This window comes from Letharia columbiana (assembly GCF_014066305.1).
Source record: "Letharia columbiana isolate WasteWater2 chromosome Unknown Sc0000032_s0, whole genome shotgun sequence".
Classification (NCBI taxonomy): Eukaryota; Fungi; Ascomycota; class Lecanoromycetes; order Lecanorales; family Parmeliaceae; genus Letharia; species Letharia columbiana.
In genome coordinates, this window is record NW_023501075.1 from 299,266 (window position 1) to 320,000 (window position 20,735).

At 43.3% G+C, this 20,735-nt stretch overlaps 4 protein-coding genes across 4 annotated transcripts; 2 read left to right on the top strand and 2 right to left on the bottom strand.

The window, feature by feature from the left end:
* Positions 1 to 3,894: 3,894 nt before the first annotated feature.
* HO173_008545 (uncharacterized protein) lies at positions 3,895 to 5,113 on the bottom strand (the record flags this gene model as incomplete). The annotated part of the gene is made up of 4 exons (XM_037310444.1): positions 3,895 to 4,052; positions 4,106 to 4,641; positions 4,693 to 4,943; positions 5,048 to 5,113. 4 exons carry the CDS (start codon positions 5,111 to 5,113, stop codon positions 3,895 to 3,897), a joined length of 1,011 nt encoding a protein of 336 aa, XP_037162677.1.
* A 331-nt stretch (positions 5,114 to 5,444) lies between these two features.
* On the top strand, positions 5,445 to 7,579 carry HO173_008546 (uncharacterized protein; the record flags this gene model as incomplete). The annotated part of the gene is made up of 4 exons (XM_037310445.1): positions 5,445 to 5,639; positions 5,789 to 6,089; positions 6,143 to 6,684; positions 6,737 to 7,579. The coding sequence occupies 4 exons, from the start codon at positions 5,445 to 5,447 to the stop codon at positions 7,577 to 7,579; spliced, it is 1,881 nt and encodes a 626-aa protein (XP_037162678.1).
* A 7,694-nt stretch (positions 7,580 to 15,273) lies between these two features.
* On the top strand, positions 15,274 to 16,182 carry HO173_008547 (uncharacterized protein; the record flags this gene model as incomplete). Its single annotated transcript, XM_037310446.1, has 2 exons — positions 15,274 to 15,441; positions 15,496 to 16,182. The coding sequence occupies 2 exons, from the start codon at positions 15,274 to 15,276 to the stop codon at positions 16,180 to 16,182; spliced, it is 855 nt and encodes a 284-aa protein (XP_037162679.1).
* Positions 16,183 to 17,354: 1,172 nt separating this feature from the next.
* Positions 17,355 to 18,749, bottom strand: HO173_008548 (uncharacterized protein; the record flags this gene model as incomplete). The annotated part of the gene is made up of 1 exon (XM_037310447.1): positions 17,355 to 18,749. The coding sequence occupies one exon, from the start codon at positions 18,747 to 18,749 to the stop codon at positions 17,355 to 17,357; it is 1,395 nt and encodes a 464-aa protein (XP_037162680.1).
* Between the last annotated feature and the right edge of the window lie 1,986 nt (positions 18,750 to 20,735).

Here is a 20,735-nt window from a genome sequence, read left to right on the forward strand (position 1 = left end):
TTATTAATAAAAATTCTTAATTAAAAGTATTTATATTTATTATTATATTTTTTTTAAACGTAAGTATAGAATAAATAGTATTCTAAAAGTAAGCGATTTAATTAATATTCTAATTATCTTTTTAATTATTCTTTAAAAGAGAAAATATATATAATAAATTAAAAGTGTAAAATAAAATCTTAAAAAGATAAATTTATTTTATAGAATTTTTAAATTTAGAGTCTTAGAAGCTTAAAATAGATATCTATTATTATATAAAAGCTATAAAAAATCTATTATTAATAATAATTCTTAAAGACTTTAATTAGATTATTAAATTTAAAAAAATTTAATTAAAATTCGACTTTATAATATTAAAAATTAGCGTTAAATTTCTTTATAAATAAGAATTTAAAAAAATACGAAAACGCGCTAGTAAACTAGCCTATTTTTTAATTAATATATTCTTAAATCTTTTCATATTTTAATTTTTTCTAATACTTTTTCTAATTATATTATCTTCTATAATAATATAATTCTATTTAAATTTTTTTATTATTTTTATTATAATATTAATATACTTTTTATAATATATTCTTTAATATTTTATAATAAGCTTTTTATATAAAAATTATTATTATAATTATCTTAAATAAGAATTTAATTAAATAAGTAAATTTATATACTTTCTATTATTTCTTAATATTATAAAAATTAATATTATTAATAAAGATAATAACTTTAATTCGCTCTATTATATTATTTTTAAAGAAATAAAAATATTTTAAAAGCTTAAATAATAGTAAGATATAAAAAATAGTAGATAAATATTTTAAAAATAAGAATATAATAAAATCGCGCTAATATTTAATAAGTTTAAATATATATAAATTATTAAAAGTAATCTTAAGAAAATAAAATAATATAAATATAATAGCGAAATAAATAGCTAAAAAAAGACTTCTAGCTTTCTTAAAATATTAAAAAATTATTTTTAAAAAAAAGAAGAAAATAAAAGAGAGGATTATCGAATATATTATATATAATTAATATACTTATTATAAATTTTAATTATTATTATAATTATTCTAATATCTTTTTAATATTATAATTAATATTAGTATATTTAAAAGAATAAGATAGAATTAAATTTTAAAATTTTAAATTTATATATATAGCTAATTTTAAATTTATATATATAGCTAATTATTAATTTTTATTCGCTACGCTCTTTAATTAGATTAATTAATTTATTATAAATAAATAAATTAATATCTATAATTATTAAAATCTCGCTCTTTTATATCTTTCTTATTAAAAAAATAGATATATATTATTAATATATAGAATTACTTTCTTATTTTCTATTAAAATTTTAAGATTTTTTTAAGCTTTAAAGCGCTATTTATACTTTTCGAATTTTAAAAATTTTAAAATTTAATTTTATAATTATTAAAGCGTAAGAAATTTAAATATCGCTTATTAAAGTTTATTTAATAGTCGAATAGCTTTAATTAGATATATATTATTTAATTTTAAAATAACTTTTTTATTTTCTATTAAAATTTTAAGATTTCTTTTTTTAAATTATAAAACGAAATATAGACTTTTAGATAAAAAAAGAATTATTAGATTTAGTTTTATAATTATTAAAGTGTAAGGAATTTAAATATCGTTTATTAAAGTTTACTTATTAAAGATCGCTTATCTACTTACTCGATAGCTCTAATTTATAAATCTTTACTCGTTTATATATAAAATAACTATTTTATTTTCTATCAAAATTTTAAAATTATTTTTTTAAATTATAAAGCGAAGATTACGCTTTATAATAGCGTAAAAATCTTAAAATTTAATCTTATAATTATTAAAGAGTAAGAATCTTAAATATTATTTATTAAAGTTCGCTTATTAAATTTAATAATAGCTCTAATTAAAAAATAGATATATATTATTTTCTATTAAAAAATTTTAATCTTTTTTTTAAATTATAGAACGTAGTTTACGCTTTTAAATAGAGAAATAATTATCAAATTTTATTTTATAAATATTTAAAGATAAGGAATTTAATTATTAAATTTACTCGATAGCTCTAATTAAAAAAAAAAATTATAAATTTAATTTATAAATCTTTACTCGTATTATTATTACATATTTACGATATATTATATATTAGTATATATAATAGAATAAGATAGAATTAAACTAGAAAATCTTAAATTTATATATATAGTTAAATATTAATTTATTAGATCTACGCTTTTTAATTAGATATCGCGGGTAAATAAATTAATATTCGTAATTATTAAAAAAATAGATATATATTATTAATATATAGAAAAACTTTTTTATTTTCTATTAACTTTTCGAGATTTTAAATTTTAAATTTTAGAGCGTAGTCTACGCTTTTCGAATTTTTAAGAATTTTAAAATTTAGTCTTATAATTATTAAAGCGTAAGAAATTCAAATATCGCTTATTAGAGTTCGCTCGATAGCCGAACAGCCCTAATTAAAAAAAAAAAAAAAAAAAAAAAATATTATAAAAAAACCTTTTTTTTTTTTTTAAAATTTTAAAAAATTTTTTTTTTAAAAAAAAAAAAAAAAAAAAATTTTAAAAAAAAAAAAAAAAAAAAAAAAAAATTATAAAAATAAAAAAAAAAAAAAAAAAAAAAAAAAAAAAAAAAAAAAAAAAATAAAAAAAAAAAAAAAAAAAAAAAAAAAAAAAAAAAAAAAAAAAAAAAAAAAAAAAAAAAATAAATAAAAAAAAAAAAAAATAAAAAAAAAAAATTTATCTTTTTTTTTTAAAATTAAAAAAAATTAATATAAAAATTAAAAAAAAAAAAAAAAAAAAAAAATAAAAAAAAAAAAAAATAAAAAAAAAAAAAAAAAAAAAAAAAATAAAAAAAAAAAGGGGTATAGGGGGTGAGAAGAGAGAATAACAAGGACCTCACATTACTGACCTCATGGACGGTTGGGGGAAAATTGTTAGGGAAAAAAAAAAAAAAAAAAACCCCCCTAATTTTCAAAAAATCTTTAAAAAAAAAAAAAAAAAAAAAAAAAAAAAAAAAACACAACCCCACCCAACCCCCCCCTTCAGCCCAGCCCCCAAAACCAAAAAAAAACCCCCAACCCTTCCGCTTCTTTGACCTGCCATCCGAATTACGCTTCAAAATCCTAGGCTTCGTCCTCGTGACAGACCAAATCGTTGACCTCAACCCCAAAAACTATGGCGCCGCCCGTCACCGCATGAATGTCTTCCTCACCTCCCACCGCCTGCACGAAGAGTCCTACCCCGTCTATTACGGCGGCCACACCTTCCGCATCTTCCCCACCAATCACCGCTTCTTCGGGCATAAAGTACGACCTCTGGTTGCGAGATTACCGGCACGATATCGTGCAGCCTTGGTGTCTTTGGAATTGCGGCTGGGACCAGGCTGGAGTAATCCGCCTCGGTCGTGGCGGGTGGACGACCGCCTGGGTCTGGAGGAAATGGAAGCAGTGAGGACTGTGAAGGTCTTTGTGGAGTGCGATCCGAGTCATGATATTTTCAACGGCTTTAGGATCGACAGGGACTTTTTTACGGGCTTCTCTGGGAGTCTTCTTGGAGATGTGCTGCAGCGTCTTCCGTCCGTCATACGGGTTGAACTGGATGGGTGGCCGTCTGTGAAAAGAGAGGGCCCGCTTGTAAAGAGGCTGCTTGAAGTGGCGAGAAATGCTGGAGTCAGGGTTCCAGAGGTTGGTGGGAGAGGAGAGGATGATGGGGATCAAGACTTCCCGATTTGTAGAGCACGGAGAAGATTCAATTACCCTAGAGAATTGGATTGACTGAAGATGATGCTATGCTATACACAATGGTCCAGGCGCCGTCGCTATCTATGATGTAAATCTATGGCATTTAAAATGTGGATGTTGCCTCATAGTTCCTCGTCCACATCCATGCTTCCAGTCTGGTGCCCATCCTGATGGCCGTTCGCTCCTTTGGTCTTTGCTACGGAAGCTTCTTTGTCTATCATTTGCCTTGACACTGACACGATGTTGTCTTCGATCAGTTGTTGACCAACGTCTTCCAGATCTGTGAACAATTTAGCATGCAGGCACCATCGTCAACGAGGAAATCCAACGTACGCTTCTTCGGGTCAACCTTGCCGACATATCTCGTCTTCAATTGATCCTTCGTAAGCTCGGTCTCCTCCTTCACACGCTTCTCGTAGCCCTCCGCAAGCCCGACAAGCCTCTTCAGTTTGTCTTGGTTCTTTCCACCCTCTTCCCGAAAGTCGTCCATCTGTAATGCTTCTGTCCAGACATGCTTGTGCAAGTTCATCAACATATTCTCCTCAAGACCCGTCTTTCTGTAATTGATACCTATGCTGTAGTAATGTCTATTCAGACCGTGGATGAGCGCTTGTATTGATGGCTTGTTCAAGTGACCGAGATTTGATGTCGTTTGCCGGGGCTCGTGGCCCATCATGAGGGTTTGGGGGTTGATTAATCGAAAAGCATCGATGACAACTTTGCCTTTGACTGATTGAATGGGATCGACAACTACTGCTACAGCACGCGGAGTGAGCTGCTCGAAAGACTGTTGCGTGTTGATATCGACCGAAGATAGCCAGCAGCCAAATCCAGGATGTGAATGGTACCATCCCACGACAGTCTCTGGTCTGCATCCTGGTCAGCCTGGTAACTCTGAGAATATGCCCGAATCCACATGCCTGCCTGTCTGCCGTAGCATATCCATCATCTTAGTCTGAAATACAGGGTCCACAGCTTCAACGCTGACACCTGTACCACTCTGGGGCATAGCAAAGACGTCAACGACGCGCACAGTATAGTCATCCACGAATTCGCCCAACATCAACCCCATGACTTCCATGGGTACGCCGGCTCGGCCATGCCTTAACATTTTCAGGAGAGCTAAGGAGGATATGTAGACTGTCTCCGAATTATCGACGAGGTTGGAGTCCTTGACCGGCAACACAAGTCAGTACGTTGCTATCATAGCTTATACGCCCAAGGAGTACGTGAAGCAAGATGCTCGATGGTCCCCTCCGACTTGGGCTCACTTACGGCACCTGGAGGCGCTGAACTGCCACCCATCATACTCCCTCGCATCAAGCTGTTGAGGCGGTCCATCGCGAACTTCTTCTAAGATATAGATTGATGTTTCTGTGTGACGAGATTTGGCGTAATTTGCTCCTTTTTGAAGTGCTGTATATCGTATTCGTTCGTGATGGAGTAGGCATTGTTGCGCGCTCAATCACTTCTCGGAGCTCCGCAAAATACGCTAGTAATGCTCTACTAGTCCCAAAGGGAAATGACCAACCACCGACTTTCCGTCAGCCCTACCCTTAGTCTCATGCTCGCTTTCACTGCTGGACTTTCTTCCTCCTCCATGTATAATTATCACAGCACTACAACGACTCCTTCTTGACACACCAAACCTGCGGCAAGGGAACTATCAGCCATGACATCTTTTGCCCCCGTGGACGTGCAGCTCACGGCGCCAACTGGTGCCGACAAGAAGACCGTTGCGTACTTCTACGATTCGGACGTGGGCAACTATGCCTATGTTGCGGGGCATCCCATGAAACCGCACCGAATTCGAATGGCTCACAGCCTGATTATGAACTATGGTCTATACAAAAAGATGGAGATCTATGTAAGTCTTAAACCGCTCTGCAATCTGCACCTTCATTTTATTCCCCTCTGTCTGTCAGAAACCTGCGGGGGCACTGCGCCGATGTTCCTTCTCCATCATGAGTGCTGGTGTGATTTCCACTATCTACAGGTTGCTGACATGCTTCACAGCGCGCCAAACCGGCTTCAAATCTCGAAATGACTCAATTCCACACGGATGAGTACGTCGAATTCCTTAAGAAAGTGACGCCAGATAATATGGAAGCATATCAAAAAGAGCAAGGCCGTTTCAACGTGGGAGACGACTGCCCAGTCTTTGACGGTCTCTTCGAGTTTTGCGGCATCAGCGCAGGCGGCAGCATGGAGGGTGCTGCAAGGTTGAATCGCGGCAAATGCGATGTTGCGGTCAACTGGGCAGGCGGACTCCATCACGCAAAGAAGAGCGAAGCCAGTGGCTTCTGCTATATAAATGGTATGAAGTTACGTCCTCATGGACTGGGCCCAAGGCTGACTTCTGTAACTCAGACATCGTTCTTGGTATTCTCGAACTTCTCCGCTACAACCAGCGCGTACTTTACATCGATATCGACGTGCATCATGGTGACGGGGTTGAAGAAGCCTTCTACACGACGGATCGAGTCATGACCGTCTCATTCCACAAGTATGGTGAATACTTTCCCGGTACAGGCGAGCTCCGAGACATTGGTGTCGGCCAAGGAAAGAACTACTCCGTCAATTTTCCTTTACGAGACGGTATCGACGATAAATCTTACAAAGCCATCTTCGAGCCTGTCATCAAGAATGTTATGGAGTATTACCGACCAGAGGCTATCGTGCTACAATGCGGGGGTGACAGTCTGTCAGGGGACCGTCTCGGGTGCTTCAACCTCAGCATGGCAGGGCACGCGAACTGCGTCAATTACGTGAAGAGTTTTAATCTCCCGGTTCTGGTTCTTGGTGGAGGTGGTTACACAATGAGGAATGTCTCCCGTACGTGGGCCTATGAGACAGGTCTCCTTGTGGGGCAGAAGATGGGGCCTGAGTTGCCGTACAATGACTATTACGAGGTAAACAATCGAGACTATGGACTTTTTGATCTTCTACTGATGGCCACCTTAGTATTATGCACCTGATTACGAACTGGACGTCAAGCCGTCGAACATGGACAATGCAAACTCCATGGAATACCTCCAGAAGATCAAAGTTCAGGTCATCGAGAATCTCAAACGCACCACCTTCGCACCTTCCGTTCAAATGACCGACGTGCCACGTGATCCGGAGGGTATGAATGATGAAGCTGACGCTGAGCTTGACGATCTCGACGAGGATGAGAATCCTGACTCCAGATATACCAAACGCCGATGGGATAAATACATCGAGAAGGACGGCGAGCTCAGCGATAGCGAAGATGAAGACGAGAATGAAGCCAACGGCGTCCGAAGACAGCCCAATGCAACTAAAAGACGGCGAAATATGATGGACTACCAAAATCCGATGGCCGCAGCTGATGACAAGGACATCAGCGGCGTCGTTTCTGCACGAAGTGGTCGCAGTCGCATCGGCAGTGCGAATGGAGTGGGCTCACATACCGCATCAGATGCAGAAGGACCTCGTAGTGATGAGAGCGAAGCCGAAACCTTCGATGGACCACGGGAAGATTCTCTGTCCTCAGGCGACCGGGAAGAAGACGAAGACATCGATATGGTTGATGAGCCAATAGCCAATGGGACTGGACCAGCAGCAGGACCACAAGAAGCGACTCCTCCAGACTCACCGCCACCCGTCGCTGCCAATCCTACCGTCCCGGCGCATGTAGTTGACGACACAGGCAATGACGCAATGGATGAAGGTGATACCCTCGACGACCCCGAGTTTGCGAAGGAGGAAGGCCACGATGAGCGCGAGAAGGAGGATGTCACGGCTGAAAAGGCAACAGAGGTCGTGGAGCGCTCGGAGCAGTGATGAAATCAATCATCCTAGGCATTGCGCATGGAGTTAGGGTGTTTAGAGCATCAGCGGGCTTGGCGCATGGAGTGGGGACGACAGGTGTATGCATCTATGATACCACACGTTGTTTTGAATCCGTCTCTGAGCGAGAGAGAGCCATGTCCGTAGCTCTAGATTTGGGAGTTCATTGGGAACGGATCTAGCTCATTTTCTTTGTACATAAAACAACTTTTTCAACTTCTGGGTCACTGATACTGATCTGAACTTGTCTACCTCAACAGTCGCCAAGCATAATCCGAATACCTCGTATGAGGAAAAGTATCAAAAATCGTTGCCTCAAAACGGTAACATGAGCAAAGAAGACAAAAGAAACAACAAAAAGAGTGCGTGTTTCCCATTGTCTTTGAAGCATCGGGCTCCTGGTCGGGATTCAAGAGATGCGCCAGTGAGGAGCAGATCTGGATTGTCACAGGTGAGGAGAGCATGACAACTCTCTTGCTTCAACAAACTTCGACATTGCTGACATTCTTGACCAACACCGACGATAAATCACTGCAACCTTCTGTTTGCAATGCTGCGGCATCTCGGGAAGGGGAACTTGAGAGCGATGTCGTGATATAGGCATCAAGCCCAGACTATTTGGCGTTGGAAAGCATTTGGGTCTCTGGAAGTCTGGGAAACACCTTCATGCCCAAATGGACCGATAACCAGCCAGGAATCGATTTGAACCGCCTATCTCAAGCAAACAGAGCGGAGTCTGATCGAGTTCAAATCTTACAGTCGATGACAACCGTTTGGGGCCCCGAGCACGAAATTTGTGGACTCTTAACGTATAGGTACTAGAAAAGACAATGTCTGTTGGGGTGAGGCCACCTGAATGTGTCAAAACCTGCAAGAGGTCCTGATGAAGAGCGGTAATGAAACGGAACCTCGTGAAGTTGTCGCTGAATTTTCTACGATAGTGGATTGAGAGCCAGTCCAGCAGTCGGGGTTTATCGTAGAAGCATGGCTTTTGCACTGAATGGTACGCTGGGAAAGTGTAGATATTAACTCCAGCAACGGTAAGATTGGTTTATCGGAAACACCACAAATCCGCACAAGCATACAATTACCACATCGTCTCATTGCACGTCTACCCTCCGCTGTGTCACAAAACGTCATTCGCCGCTTTGCTCTAGCAGATTCTGATCCTCAGTGTTGTCTATCTAGACCCCCGTAAAGCTCGCCCACGACAGGCGCCGTCACCTCGAAACTTGTGAAACAGCAATGTCCGACGCCGTCCTTCGTGCTTACTACACCCCACATCAAGGGTTTATCGGCGGCGTCATCGTCCTCAGTCGGGTGACATGCAGCACTGATGGCGGCACTGCAACTGCCGGCAAGTGGAATCCCGGGTTTGTATCTTCTGAAGCCGACCATAATTCCGAGGAGGACGACAATGGCGCCGAGTATGATGCCGTTGATGATGGCTATGCATGAGTAGCCGACTGTTGAGTAGGAGGCACCGTTGTTCTTCTTGACCGCCGGCATAAAAAAAAGCCACTCGCGCCAGAAACAGGCTTTGTGTAACTAGCCAATGCAGCGTACCAGAGATGATTAAAAGGGGTACACCATATCTGTATGGTAGCTGCAAACGGTGTGTGGAACGTTGGAGGCCGCTGGGACTCGTCACGCGAAGAGGTTTGCGATTGTGGGCATATTGATTCCATTCGTTGGCGAGAAACATACAAGTGAAGAGGCTGTTGTATGCGACGAACAAGAAAGGCAACATCAATTGAGGGGAGTTAGTGACAAGAATTGTGTAGAGAAGTTCACTCGAACCGGGAAAGCTCAAGGACATCATTGTTGATTCTGAGGTGACAGTGCCATAACCCATCTGCCATAGATAAGTCAAGCTTGGCACACTTGGCAGGATTGGGCTGGGCCAATTAAAATGCCAGGGCTTTAGTCCGAGCAAACAGCTGGCAGCTATTAGCAAATAGATGCAACTGAAGAAAGGTGAGCGGACAGATCATCGAAAGAGGGTTGCAAGGTATGGGTGTTGAAAGGGGAGGAGAAAATGCGCGAAGAACCTTCTATCACCCACAGAATGTTGCAGGTTAGCCATCGCTTCCAGCTGGCACATGATAGTCACTGATGCCGCAGACCCTTCCACTTCATCGGGGTGTTTCCCCACTTCTTTCCTGAAAATCCCCTTTTCCCTGCCAAGCACACGGCTTCTGTAGCAGGGTCCGCCCTGCGCAAAAAAGATTCCAACGCGTCACCGAGTGTCACCAAAGGCTGACATCCCTGGAGCCGCAGTGTCAAGAGCATGTATAAGATCTTGGCTAAGTTGCAGCATATGACGATACCCATGATGATTATGCTGAATTGGACCTGACAGCGCTCTTCAATACGCTCGCTGAAGCAGTATTGAACGTGGTACGTATTTCCCTCATAACCAGAAACTTTCCAGCTTGCTGCATGCTGCAGGAGGTAAATTATATTTCTCTCGTTTTGCTGATATGGATTGTAGGATCCATTCATATTGCACTCCATAACGGAAAAAGGAATTTGAAACGAATCTAATTGGCACGCTAGCGTTGATATCGAGGGATATAACTAGCAGGTCTCCATGAGCCGACACAAACGTCTGGGTGTATGCTTTGATACACGCTTCATTGTCCAAATTTTCTCAGTCCAGTGCGTTTCAAGAATCATGTAGAGTATATTTGGAAAGAGGCTCCATGCTGTCTTTATTCACGGTAATAGACCAATTGTGAACAGTACCATCGATCAACTCCGGTGAAGCTGCAAGCGCTGCGTATTCTTGCGATGCCAAAGTCGAGAAAACGGCGCTGTTGTACAACAGATGAAATGGTGCACCGGAGATTGCAAAAATAAGCCAGAGGAGAGCCTTTTTTCGAGAGATCCTTATCAGATTCCGTACACTAGGAACGCCAATATCAAGCCATATCCTTTGAGCATTCGCTTTGTCAACCTCTTTGCGAGTAGGCGAAGCGAGGCATTGCATGCAGTAATTACTCGCACCTGAAAGTAGTGTGCTTAAGACATTTACGGCCATATGATGCCATAGACTCAGCTCCTTGGTCCTTCTGCAACTTCCTTCTTGAAAAGTTCCAAGTCCCCCAGCCACGGGGTATGTGCTGAATGCAACCGCAGTCAACACAACGTTGACTATCAATACAGTCCCCGCGGTCGCGGCGCAAAGGGTGACTCCCATACGCCAGCCCTAAAATTATCTTGGTTTTCGGTGCTCTTCCTCGCGAAAGTCGCCAAGAGAGCCGTCATTGACTGCATCAGCCTTGGGATCGGCCAATCTAACCAAGGGGGTACTGCAAGACTGAAGTGAAACAGCATCAGGGTCCAGCACCGGTGGACTTAGCCTGGACAAGAATGTGTTAGTGAAGCCGAAGCTCAAAGGGGTTGACTTACATATTGAAGTCTATCATTTCATGGTCATCTGCCACTGACTCGCCAGCAATATTGTGGTAGGCGTGAGAATTGCCCTGGGGCCATCGAGAGTGCCTCGCGCCTGGAAGTTTGGACATCTTGGTTGCAAGGATTCTCGAGACCAGCCTCCCAAAGATCGGAAACCGTGGACTTAAGGACTCGACTGCACAGGGACGCTAGCTTTACACGCCCCGACATCCTCTGTTTTCGTTGTGCATGGCTTGTGAAACTTGGCTACAGCCTCCTAGATGTGATACAATCTTCACTGGTAGCCACAGCTATATTCGGGATGTCGAATAAGTCGTTGTTATTAAGGACCCATAGGTTTATAGTTTTTTATTTTTTAGAGATTTAACTTACTATTTTTGTAGTTGTTTATTTTGTGTTTTTTATTTTAATTTATAGTGGTGTCCCAACAGAGTGGTTGCGACAGCCATTCGGGCTGAACAGAACTCCCGCACCTCGGTCAAAGACAACCGATCGGGGCTCAGCATATACTGCTTCTAAGCTGCGGGCATGCGATATTCGGAGGATCAAATTATTCTGTCATCGACATCTTGGTAAGAGTGAGAGCCGCGCTGGAAATATCGAGATCGCCTTATGTCTGAAAGACTCAACATCGCCGTTGCCAAAAGTCGAAGAAAGAAGTCGAAGACTAGGCACCATAGAACTGGAAAAGGTAGCCTTAAAAGACTCGACGGAGTGTAGCTGCTGGTTGTACACCCCTCCCAAATTCTCTATTCGCGTCATACATGACTTATCGAACGTAGTCACAGCCTCACATGCAGCATTTTCACACATTTCGAAGGAGTATGCTCTTCAAGGGTAGCACATTATTAGTGCAATCCCGACAGTGCGGTTTTAATAGTCCTTCAGGCCAGACAGAGTCTCAAAAGCTCGATCCGAGAGAGATTCCGATCGATTGTTTGATGATCTGTCACACGCAGGAAAATCCAGGAGGGTTGCCGCTTCTGCGAGCTGCCTGTATTCTCGCAAGCCCAACTGTCGCGAGCGTCGGAGAAAAAGGAGTATTTGAATAACTGATGACTATACTGTGGAAGTGTGAGGTAGGAAAATTGTTTGTGTTAGTCTGAGAGTACTACGGAGGAAAGTGTGACTTTGTAGCCCGACGCGTTAAGGCACGTCACATGACCCTTGGCGCCCTGGCGCCCTGTATTTCATGTATAGTAAAGTTTTTTTTAGAAGGAGTTTTTAGATAGCTGGAAGTCTCGGCTTGACAACGATTAATCATGCCAAATTGAGAGTGATCAACGTTCAATACCGCTTTGATCCCGACAGTTTGCCTGAACCTGTGAGCCCGGCAAAGTAAGTGAACGAAGGTTGAAAAGCAACCGCAAATGTTCTCCCGTATCTCTAAAAAAACCAATAATAAAAAACTCCCCCCAAAAATTTTTTTTTTTTTAAATTTTAAAATTTCCCCCCCCCCTTTTTTTTTTTTTTTTTTTGGGGGGTGTTTTAAAAAAAAAAAAAAATTCCCAACCCCCCCCCCCCCCCCCCCCAAAAATTTTTTATTTAAAAAAAAATAATTTTTTTTTTTTAAAAACTAAAAAATTTTTTAATTTTTTTTTTTTTATATTTTTTTTTTTTTTTTTTTTTTTCCTTTTTTTTTTTTTTTTTTTTAAAAAATAAAAAAAATTTGGGGGGTTTTTGGGAAAAATTTTTTTTTTTTTTTTTTAAAAAAAGCATCCGCTGCCGTAGATGCTAGAATATGGACTGGTCGGCGGTAGCGAGAAGAGTATATACAACGCTGGATCTCCTTCTGCTCCCTTTTATGGGTCATTTCAGTCTTCGTTATAAGTGGCGGTGTTTGAGATCCATATAGATATAGTTGCTTCTTCCTTCTGTTCGCGATGTTGTAGACTCCAGTTGCTATTCCCTTCTATGACCTGTAAAATTGTTGATCATCGGCAAGAAAGGTATTGACTAACCAAGAATCCATCAGTTACTATTGACAGTCCTTCGTCGTCATGTAAAGCATCTAGACCCATGTCATCCGTCTTTACGCGGGTTAGCTTCCTACTATAGCGAAAGACAAGATCAAACGGATCTCTGATCTACCACACCGATGATGAGAATAGTGACTCACATGTATGGTTTGATTAGACAATATGGAGCCTGCTCCTGAAGCAGTGGAGGCCGGGGGGAAAGGCTTACTTATATACTCAGAGGACGCAGCTTCTTTCGAAAGTCCTTTTGAACGATCGTTTTGAAGTCTCCACGAAGTATCCGAATCTCCACACCATTTTTCTCATACACAATGGGCCCTTCGTCATCTTTATCGATTAGCAAGGAGCGCATACACTCAGACCTGTGTCATCCTTCCTTAGAAGTTCCCTCGCAAGGAATTCTGTGTCTGTTGTATTCTGCGAGGCTGCGGCGGTGCAAGATCTCGTGTTTTCTGAAATAAGCCACCGAGCTTTCGTTTGATGGATAAGCTTCTATATCATTTTCTAGGTGTGGCTTTCGCTCTTTGTCGTCATCAAACAGTTATTGCAAACATAATACAATGTCAGATCAGATACAAAAACAATTAGATCTTAAAAAGAACCCACCATCATAGTGTCGTTTGCTCGCACGTCACTATTTAGAACAGACATAGTGTGGAAAACTTTAGCAAACCGAATGGACCAATGACGAACGTAATCAGCTGGTTCGATGATCTCACTTCGTGGACCCCATCAATTTGGTTCCATATCAGTGTCAATTCATTTGACACTACTGACCAAAAGAGTTACGCTATGTTAGCAAGTTTACTGCTCATCGAAACTTGTCTGATCTGGCAGTGATAAAGGATGTTTAATCTAAGGGTCGGTACCGTTCAACCTCCAGTGCTATAGTATGGAACCTCCTGAGGTAGGTACGAAAATTCCGAATCTCGATCTTTCTGCCTACCCATTGACTCAAGACTCTGCCGACTGCCAGGAAGGCTACTTCTGAGACCCTTAAGAAACCAGAGAAGCCAAAGAGCCAGGTCAGGCCTTTATGATCCGGTCGACCGCTTTCCATTTGCCCTTGCCCAGGACAAAGTCAGTGCTAGCCTAGGGCCCTTCTTGATCACGAAGCCCATGCCATCTCTAAATGACCACCATGGACCTCTTCTTGACGCGTACATGGAAATCCGACCACCACTGGGGCATTGGGTCCCAAGCTGGGGCTAAGACAGGTATAATTCTGAAGTAGCTTCCTTCAGACGGGGCGTTATCCGAGATCTTGGCGCAGGAGGTCTTGGCATGTGCGAGATTTCCGGTGCAGATCTCTGATTGGCCAGGAAGTTAAACCAACGAGATGCTTGGCAAAATTGATTGCGCGCCATCTATTTTTGGTACCAGCCCCACCAAATTTAATAAGAACCTACTCAATACTGAATCATCAATCATCACCCCCAATCTATATTTAAAGAAGGGCTTAGTGAATAGGCCGAAGAATACTTATTATCACTCTTCATCAACGTATAGCTAATCACCGCCTATGCCAAACCGCCACATGTTTAACCAAAGGACTTCATAAAGACCAGTTATTGCCGTACTGACTCGCAAACGCTTACCATAAACGCGATTCCTCCTTTATACCTATTCGTTAACTCTTCAGAGTTATTTCACTTTACTTAGCCCTCGAAATATCGACTTATAAACCGCGATATCCTACCTCTTTGAAAGTGCTAATTCTCTAATAGAGCCCTTTTAACGTAATATCAGTAAAGCTTCCAGAGCCGTAAGAGCGGCGCCAGTACATATAGATTACGAGGAATTACTATATCGCCGTAAATCTCAATATTACGCTCCCACCGATACCCCGTTACGCGACTTAAATAGGTGTCTTTAGCTACTACATCAGTCGCCATAAGACTCAAGATGTCTGGCTGCTGCGAATTATTTTTTAAATAATATCGCGTATGGGGGAGGGAGTCTAGCGAGCGATATGTATTTTTTAGGTGAATCGCGTATGCGGAAGAGGGGGGACTATAACACCTGGTAAAACACCAAAAAAGATATATACCACTAGCCTATACCTAAGTATCCGATAGAAGTAAGACGAACTAGGATGACTGAGAATTTGAGAAGTAGATCTCTACAAATTTTGTCTCACCAAAAATAAATGCGCAAAATTTCAAATTGTTAATGAAACTACCTCGGCTGCTGCTGTGCGAACGTCTCTCGTTCGCCTACCCTTATGTCTCACTTCTTCTCCAACAACGTTCCTCTCGCTTTGCTTGTCATCATTGTTCTAACATTAAAATGAGCAGTATGTCTGGAGAAAGCAAGATTATGCCACCTAATTGGCACACCACCGACGTCTCATGGTACAAAAAGGACCTTCCAGAGATCAACGAGTCGGCACGAAAGATTTTGGAGCAGTATAGTGGAATCAGTCCTGATGGCATCACGTCGCATCTCCATGAAGTGGTATGCTCACTACGAGAGACCTAACGCTTCTCTGTGGTTGACGGAGAGCCTCAGCGAACACAAGCTTGGAACATCTTCCCCTATCCCTCAATCGGGAACTGGCATTTCCTCCACCTCGGCATCCTGGAGCAACCTCGCTACCCCGAGATCCTCGAACGCTTGCAGCAGGGTCAGAAACTCCTCGACGTGGGGTGCGGATTCGCGCAAGATCTCCGCCAGCTCGTATTCGACGGCGCCCCGGCGGAGAACGTCTACGGCGTCGAGATCGAAAAGCCGTTCGTCGACTTGGGATACGATCTCTTCCTCGACAGGGCGAAGATCCCATCCGCGAACTTCATCGCGGCTGACATCTTCGAGTCGGATTCGGAGGCCAAGAACCTGTTTGGCAGCATCGACATCATCTACGCCTCGCAATTCTTCCACCTCTGGGGCTGGAACAACCAAGTCGAAGCAGGGAAGGCCGTGACAAAGCTGTTGCATCCAGCGCGCAGGTCTCTGATAGTCGGCTATCAAATCGGCGCCATTGTCCCCAAAGAACATCAAAATTCGCCCACGAAGGAGGGGAAAATGTATTTGCACGATCGGACCTCGTTGCAGAAGCTGTGGGGTGAGGTTGGAGAAGCTACGGGGACGAAGTGGATGGTTGAGGCGTGGCTGGACGAGGCGGAGATCTTCAGCAGTTATGTGAAATTAGATAAGGATGTGCGGAGGATTTCGTTTGCTATTGAACGGATGGAATAGATTAGACCTTGGGAAGGGATGGTTATGAAGAGGGATGCCTTCACGTACTGCCCCGTCCTGCTGATAACCACTCGTACGGCCTGGAGTTTGGTTATGGGCAGCCAATAGTCCTGGTAAATTACAGCAACCTCTTCGTTCATGAGCCCACGGTAGGGAGGCTCGCCCCGGTGCCCCATTGTCGGTACTCCGAGAGAGATGAGTGGCTACGGTCTTGCCTTGGTCAAGTCAATGTTAACGAACAGATCTAGCCCCCAAAGGACTTTGTGCAAGTCGTACTGCCAAGTCCTCGCGCTCTCTACGCCCGATCCCGTTGGGATTTGGATCAGGACTCTTGAGAGTGGAAATTGGTATATTCGTGTATTGGTTAAACTACACATTTTCACATGTCCATGCTATGGAGAGGTCTCGTTCAAATATAGTATGGTTAGACTGGGTACACTACGGCCAGGACTCATAGTCCATGTCATGGAGTATACACATCCCCCGTTCTATAACTCCCCAACGGATTTAATCCTCAAACCCACATTCCCGGAAAAAACACACGACGTGAGTTCGTTTTTCCAATCCCCACCGTTGAGGCAGCGGCGAATGGCCGCAAGCATCTACATTGCATAACAATGAAGCAAATTCTCACCACCCGCCTGAATCCTCCCGCGGCTTGGGCACCGTGCCGCAGACTCGCCTCCTGCGGTCCCACCGAGCGGAGCCAGCAAAGTATATCTTGCGGTACGGATAGGTAGCCGGGAGGGCTGATATGTTACAGTTTGATCTAAGCTCTTGCTACTCTTAGCTGAGGACAGATTTACGAGAAGGCTTACTAAGGCACTCAGGACATCATCGTCGACGTCTGGATCTAGTGAAGCGGGGAAAGTTCGCCGTGTTTGACAGACTGGGATTTTCTAGGCAATATCGGCGCCGTCAAATTGCGTGTGTGTGGGCTTGGAGGAGTAGGTATGGCGTTGACAGTTCTCGAGGTTATGGCCCTCGGCGCGGTGATCCGATGTCAGCTAAGGGAGTCGGCAATGTATAGCATAAATGGAGAACGGAGCCCAATTACCGCGCATCAGCGAGACGATGGCCGGAAAGAAGGATTGTTGTCGGATTACAACAAGAACATTTTGAATTCTGTATTGCAAGCTAAGTACAACAGCCGTCGACCGGAAGATTCCTCCTCACGCCAGTATACCAGGTATCAACCCCTCGGTAAACCGCCACAGCAGCGACGAATCATGCGTATGGAACGCCGCCCCGGTATACCACGTGTGCCGCTGCCCCTGCAACGCGTACAACTCCCGATAAAACCCGCCCCGGATCGCCTCCTCCGACACCGTCAGCTCGAACGGCGTGTGGCTCGCATACGCCGCGAACTCCGGCGCCGTCGCGTTCAGAGTCCCGGCGGTGCGCAACCGGAGCACGCTCTCGACGATCAGCGCCTGGACCTGCGCGTCGGGAAGTGCGAGTGCGGAGCCGACTTTGACGTCGTAGAGGCCGGAGACGCGGCTTGGGTAGATGCTGTAGAGCCCCGGGAGGGAGGGGAGGTTGTAGGGTGTGCTGGAGCCGATGTTGGTGAGGGTGATGTTGGAGGGAATGTTGGTGTTGCGGAGGAGGGCGGTGTAGTAGGCGCTGTTGACGAATTGGGAGAATAAGGAACTTTCGTTCGTGGAGAGGTCGAAGCCTTTCAGGTTGTCCGGTTTGGGCGGGATGGTGATGAGGAGCTTTTTTGCGAGGATCAGTTTCACGCCCTGAGGTGTCTGCACTAGGACTTTCACGCCGTCGTCGCCGCTTCGGTCTGTTGCAATGACGTGGCTCTGCAGCAGGACATCCGATCCGAGTTCTGCTCGTGCTTTTTCGTAGATCTCGCTGTTGTCTTGTCTTGCGGTGGTCAAGAAACCGGTTTGCAGAGCCTGCAAGACACCAATGCCGAAGTTCTTGAACACATACAATGTGTACTGATCCAGCAAATTCCCAAGTCCTTGCGCAAAGCTGAATAGGAACCCCACGGCATTCTCGAGGTTGTACTTTTTTACGAAATCACCGAACCGAAGTAGCAGATCCGCAGGCACGGGATACGGGAGATCAAAACCAGCTTCCACATAAGGATATTTCTCCAACTGAGCACCGTACGCTGCCAAAGCGGCCGACGGATCAGGGGGAGCGTACCCAGCTACGATCTTCCCGGTGCTGAAATCCACATATTCAGTCACCTGACCAGGCACCGCGGACGGGGCCACCGTGAGCGGGATGTCGAATCTGGCGAAGTATTTCTTGACAACGTCGAGATTCTGGAAGTATACGACGCCATAGTCGACTGTTTCGTTGGTACTAGGGTCAGTATAGGTGTTTGTGTGGCCGCCCAGTCTGTCTTTGGCTTCGACGACGACGACGGTCTTCCCGGAGTCGGAAAGGCGGATAGCGCTGTAGGTACCCGTGGAGCCGCCGCCTATGATGCAGATGTCGCGGGTGATGACTGCGGAGGCGGGGTAGGCTGTCGTGTTTACTTTGGGAGGAGACGCGGTTATGAGGTGTGAAAGGGATGCGGCTAGGAGGAAGAGCTGGAAGAGGGCCATTGGTGATAGTTTGATTTATTATTTGTGAGGGAATTATCCTTCTCAGAGCAGGTCGAGAATCTAAACTCTCGTTGGAGTCTTGTTTGCACGAAGATGTAGATGCTGCTTGAGAATCAACACAATATCCCTCTACTTTTCCAAGATGTTTCATAGATTCGATCAAAGAGCGTTGCGCGCTTTTACTCTCACCTTCCTTGTCTGAAGACCTCGAATCGGCATCTTCCAGACGCACTAAGGCCTGTCAAGGAACCCCGGGCCGTCTCTGGGAATGCTCGATCTTCCTTCCCATTCGGGCTAATTACTAATTCATACCCCGAAACTATGAATCCTTACCGAATCATACCCCTAATTACTTGGGGTATGATTCGGTAATTTGCCATTCATGATAAAAATCGCAAAGGAGAAAATTCGCGACCTGGGCCATCCGACCATAGAAAAGAGGAAATATCTCCGACCGTATTTAATGGGTGACCTACCAGCTTAAATACATCGGACGAAAGCCGAGTGCTGCGACAGCCCTACCGGGGCCCTATTTGGTTCAAATAGGGGTGTCTGGCTGTCAAGCGCAGATACCCCGGGACCAGGCTTTTTGGCTTGACAGCCAGACACCCCTACCGAATTAATTGACTTGTAAGGTGTATTTCTTATAAGTAGTATCGATATAAAGTATGGTTCCAATGACTGTTTTGAAACCACTGGAGGTTTGGTCATATAAAGTAGGTATTTCTGGGACGGTTATATATTACTTAGTCATCTATATAGCCAATCAGTACCCCTTTAGTTGCATGCTTCTCCACCACTATTCATTATAGAGCCTCTTCGTCGTAGTTCATATAGTAGATAGGCTCGATATCTATAGAAATAGACTTATTAAATAAAGGTGATACGATTGAGGTAGTAAAAGTAGTGGAGTAGCTGAGTTGAGGTATTGATGAAGAAGATATCTAAGAAACACGTCTTAACGCGGATTAATTTGATAAATAACACGCTATTTATTCCTATTTCTCAGCTTACTAACTAGCGGCGACATGTATAAAGTCCTACTGGCATATAACGCTGTTTTGCATATAAAATACGGTTATAGTGGTGGCAAATACCATCGACACCATATAAAACTGCTACCTTATAAGTCAATTAATTCGGTATTTGAACCTAAATAGGGCCCTAAATAGGGCCCCAGGGCCGTCGCAGGGCCCCCGTGGGGGCTGCTGCTAACAGTGGGCTAAATTTGGCCCCCAGCCTGTCTACACCCAGTCTGTGACTCTCACACAGTCTTCACTCCCAATAGTCTACACAGCAGTTTGGTATTACCGAATCATACCCGATTATCCTGCCGAATCTACCCAATTTTGATGTGGGGTATGATTCAGTATTGGGTTGATTCGGTAAGGATTCTAGTTTCGGTATGTTCGGTAATTAGCTCCTTCCCATTCGCAAGACGGATAATCTCAAACCCTCGACAAAAATTTCCTCATGTTTTCTCGTTTCCGAGCGCATCCATCCATTCGGACTGACTGCCACTTTCGGGCTTATGATGGAGGATATGGCGTGCTTGGCGTGCATGAGAAGTGTTGGCAGGGTCCTTCCCCGCAATTCTAGAGCGTCTGTGCATGCAGGATGCATGATACATGCATAGTAAACGAATACGAGCATCCAATGATAAATTTCAATCCAGAATATGACAGCAAGGATGTACGAAACCCGCACAACCCTGGATCGAATTTGCTCTGAGATGTTGTTATCAAGTAACTTTCCATCAACCCATATTGGAGGTACCTACCTAGGTGGCATAGCCATCGATCGAGAGCACTGCTCGTTACTCAGAGTCTAAAGCACGAGAGCCAGTTCGTCGTGCCGATCGAGTATTCCGCACCGGTGCTGTAAGGATCAATATCCTTTTTCCCTTGTCAAGCGTCCCCGCTATCGAGGCCAACCATCCATCGTAAAATCGCGCAAGTGTCATCCAATCGTTCTAGAGAAGTCGCC